The 4,676-nt window shown below is 35.9% G+C and overlaps 1 protein-coding gene across 1 annotated transcript; it reads right to left on the bottom strand.

Moving 5' to 3' along the window:
• Positions 1–3,216: 3,216 nt before the first annotated feature.
• LOC116421172 (olfactory receptor 13D1-like) lies at positions 3,217–4,161 on the bottom strand. The gene has a single exon (XM_031949525.1). It carries the CDS (start codon positions 4,159–4,161, stop codon positions 3,217–3,219), a length of 945 nt encoding a protein of 314 aa, XP_031805385.1.
• Positions 4,162–4,676: the final 515 nt, after the last annotated feature.

Raw genomic sequence — 4,676 nt, 5'->3', positions numbered from 1 at the left:
ATAGATTGAAATGGGAAGATGCTTGAGGCAGGTTAGAAAACTATTGCATTTGTCATATGATTGAAGCTCAGAATTAAAGTGGAGGTTATGTGACTAAAGATGAAGTTATTACATGGAAGAGATTGGGGGAAGGGCTCGAGATATAATGACTTCAGTTTAATAAATATTCCTTTTGAAAGATCTGTGGAACATACAAAATGTAGAAAAGGCCGTTAGTGATGCATGATCAACTTATGGAAGGGAGGAAATTCACTTTCCACTGCTCCTATTCAATAGCAAATATACAGTCATTTCAGAGAATAAGTTACAGGAAGTAAAAACAATTCCTCTCAGGTATATAGAGATATCCTTCCCAAAGATTCAATTAATGTAAAGAAGAGACTTCTACCCTGGGATTACCTAGAACTTCAAGGTTCATATCTTTATTACTCAAAAACCTGTCCTAAGAACTTTTACTATCATTCAATAAGCACTCAGAATAAATATATTAAAATTTGTTAGATTACATAGTTATTTTACAGATGCCAATATAAGATGAGTAAACCAATTCATTGGAACAAATACTGCTTAAAATCATTTTCCTCAAATAGACAGACCTTTATTATGATTTATAAGTACTGTCCCCTATTACAGCTCCCTCTAAAGTACCACGCATGACATAGTTTATCTTATTTCTATTCTTTACCTAATCCCACAGCTTCTGTTTGCCACATGTAGTTAACCTTATCTGCATTCCTATATCCATGAGCAGAAAATCACCTTTATGATTAATAAGAGCGTAGGATTGAAGACAGATTTACTTTTCAACCCTTGCCAGATCAGTTATGGGGGAGATGGAACAGGTCTCATTTTCTTCTCCTCTTGAATCCTTTGTCTATTTGTGCCAGATACTTTCATTCAATAGCAACCTCCAGAGCTATATTATTTCTACAATCTGCCTTCTATGCTCCTTTTCATTTTGAGCTAGGAGATGGAAAATACAAATCAGACAGGAAGCTTTCATCAGAGATTTCATTAAGTTTCAGTTTTAATATCCACTAAGATAGGCACTGAAACAACATGATCGGTGCGCTCAAACCAAACTATACATATAATACATTCTTGACCTAAGAGATAATGATAGGCTCTATCTCCATTGGGCTCTATGTTTTGAAAGGTGATGTAGTGATTAAGAGGCAGCTAGGTGGCTCAGTAGGCAGAATGCTGGGTGAGGGGTCAGGTATGAAAGGAGTTCATATACTAACCTCAAACATACAATTGCTGTGTGACCTTCAGCAAGTCGCTGTTTGTCTCAGTTTATCATCTATAAAATGAACTGGAGAAGGAAGTGGCAAGTCACTGCAGTATCATTGCCAAGAAAATTCCAAATGGAATCATGAAAAGTTGGACACAACTGAGTTACTGATCTATATTCATAGTGAATAGAGCCTTGAACATGTAATAAAGAAGGCATAAGTTCAAATCTAGCTCTAGATAGTTACCAACTATGTGACCTAGGCACTAAACTAAGTGCTTTACAACTTTTAACTCATGTGTTCCTCAAAACAACTCTGCAATAGATGCTATTAATTACCCTAATTTTACAGGTAAAGAAATTGAGGCAGACATATTAACTGACTTATCCGGGGTCACCCAGTACTGTGTATGGCTTTGCACAGCAATATAAGCTGCCTAAATAGTTCAAATGCCACCTTCCCCAAGAATACAGAAAAGTACTATATCACTATATTAATTCTCCAACAATTGAGTTTAATAACTTTATCTTTTCTCAGGTGGCATTGTATTCATCAGCAACCAAGTGATCTTATTAAAATCACTCTGGTCCATACATAGGATAGTCTTCCTCACCAATGAATGCAATGGTTCTGAGCATCCATGAGAAGTTAAAAATTCATACTGGTAAGATTTTTTTATTTGAATAGAAAACAATATGAAAGATTTCTCAAATATATTAAAATTGGTTTATATATTACTCTGAATCTTTATTTCAAATTCCTCTCAATCTTTATTGGTGAGAGTTCATTATACCCAAATGACCCTGGAACCATCACAATGGACTCCAGAAATCTTTCTACCATGCTGATGTCTACAAAACTTCCTCCCACCTGGTACTCTAGCTTCTACTTTGAAGATTCAGATTTCACATTGGTAAGAACTGATCATTATTAGAGGCTCCCAGACCCAATAGTTGCAAACTTCCTCTCATACTGAATAATTACATCTGCTTTCCTCTGATTTCCTTTACTCTGGGAATAATTCTCAACATTATCATTCCTAGAAAAGAGATTTCAATCAGTTACCCATCAATCAGTCAATACTTACTAAGCACACACTGTGTGCCAGACAGTGTGATAAGTACTGCCACAGTTATATGTATATTGCAACCAGTCTACAAATTAATAGATAGTTCTGAGAGAGTTGTCTGAATTTTAGGAAGGTTATATAACTTGTCCATAGTCACAGATCTAATAAATGGTAGAGGCAAAATTTAAAGCTGGACTTTTCAGACTGCAATTACATCTGTATGGAATATAAATATCCTGCTTCTCTATACCTAGAAAATGAATGTTATTGACTTGACTCAGAACCTCAAATACAAAGGGGAAGAGAATAAAGATGTATTAAGTCCTTTTAAGCATGATTTTTAGGCATATTACAAATATTATATCATTTGCTTAGAACATACCTTTATTCGGCCCAAAAGAGATTCAGTGGATACTGAGTATAGATAAATGAGTCTCATATTCTCTTATGAAAAAGTCTATAAATCAAACATGTTTAAAAGGTCATGTTGTTGCTACTGTTATATTGAGTTGCTATAGTCAAAAAAATCTTCAATCACCCCCAAAAGATGATGAAAACATAAATAAGCAGCCTATACTATGTTACCAACAAAGGTATAAATGCAAAAGAGTGTAAGGATCATTACCAAATATACAAGTAGTAAAGGCAGGGGGGGTTCTAGAGTAAGAAGGAAACAATAGGTAGACAAAACAAGTTATACTTTAAGATCTTTGTGTCTCAGCTGGATTGGAAAGAACATTCTGCTGAGAATTATCAGAAAACTTGGACCAGAATTACATAAGATGGAAAATATAGAGAGAGGTTTTGTGATCTTCCTTATACAAGAATACATCCCACAATGATGAATTCAAAGTATCCAAGTAAACTATTGCTCTATGAAGTAGACCTGCAGCATGGACCAAGCCAAATCTTTCACAGTTTCCATAAGGACAGATTTCTGCTTAGCACTTTTTTCACTGCAGCATTCACATCCTTGTTCCTTAGACTATAGATGATGGGATTGAGCATTGGAGTAAAAATCCCATAAAACAAGGCAATCAGTTTATCTGTGGTCAGTGAGGCTTTGGACTTGGGCTTCATATATATGAAGAGGATTGTCCCATAGAAGATGATCACCACGGTCAGGTGGGCTGAGCAGGTAGAAAAGGCTTTGCTTCTTCCCTCAGCAGAACGGATCTTTAAAATGGTGGAGAGGATGAAGACATAAGAAACAATGATTAATAGCAGAGGGATCAAGGTGACAATTATAGTTCCTACCAGCATGATGAGTTCATTTAGGGAGATGTCAATACAGGCCAGGTGCATGACAGCCAGTATTTCACAGGTGAAATGGTCAATGACATTTTCCCCACAAAAAGGCAACTGCATGATAAGAATAGTTTGAAACAAAGAGTCAAGACCACCTATTAGCCAGCACAAAGCTGCCAGGTTCACATAAACGGTTCTGTTCATAACAATGGGATATCTTAGAGGGTTACAGATAGCCACATAGCGGTCATAAGCCATGACAGCCAGCAAGATGCACTCTGTCGTTCCCATGGCAAAGGAGATTGACATCTGGGCTGCACATCCTGAGAAGGACAAAGATTTTCGTGTTGACAGGAAGTTCACCAGCATTTTAGGCACAAATGAAGATGTGTAACAAATGTCTAAGAAGGAGAGATTACTGAGGAAGAAGTACATGGGGGTGTGAAGATGGGAATCCAGAATGCTCAGCATGATAATGACACTGTTTCCAAACAGGATGACTATATATATTATCATGCATAACACAAAAAAGAAAATCTCAAGTTTGGGGTATTTGTAAAGTCCCAGGAGAATGAATTCATTTGGAGCTGTCTTATTGGTCCTTTCCATTTCTCTCTTTTTTCAGCTGCAGGAAGTGAGGGGAGAATGTAGAACAAAGTACCATTAGGAGCATTTCAACAAATATTTGAGCCTTATGATAATGCTATTCATGGGTTATATTACTGGATAAAATTCTGGTCTTGAATGCAGAAGGACTTAAGTTTGAAACCTACTTCAGACTCTTACATGGTGACCCTGAAAATCATTTTATCTTGGTTTGCCTTAAATTTCTTATCCATGAAATTGGAATAATAATAACATCTACTTGAGAGTTATTGTGAGTATCAAATGAGAGAACCTGTAAAGCATTTTGCAAAACTTTGTTTTCATTCAAAATTCTGTACTCTTTCCTCCATTGTACCATCCAGATGAAACCACTATTACATTCAAAATTCTATATTCTTAACCCTATAAAACCATTCAGATAAAATCACTGATTCTAGTGTTGTCCATATTCTAGCTCCTCAATAGGAGAAATAATTGCTAAAAAAAAATCTTAAATTAGTTAAACCACTTTACAAACT

This window comes from Sarcophilus harrisii, chromosome 1 (genome assembly GCF_902635505.1).
Source record: "Sarcophilus harrisii chromosome 1, mSarHar1.11, whole genome shotgun sequence".
NCBI lineage: Eukaryota > Metazoa > Chordata > Mammalia > Dasyuromorphia > Dasyuridae > Sarcophilus > Sarcophilus harrisii.
This window is presented reverse-complemented; position numbering and strand designations above follow the sequence as displayed.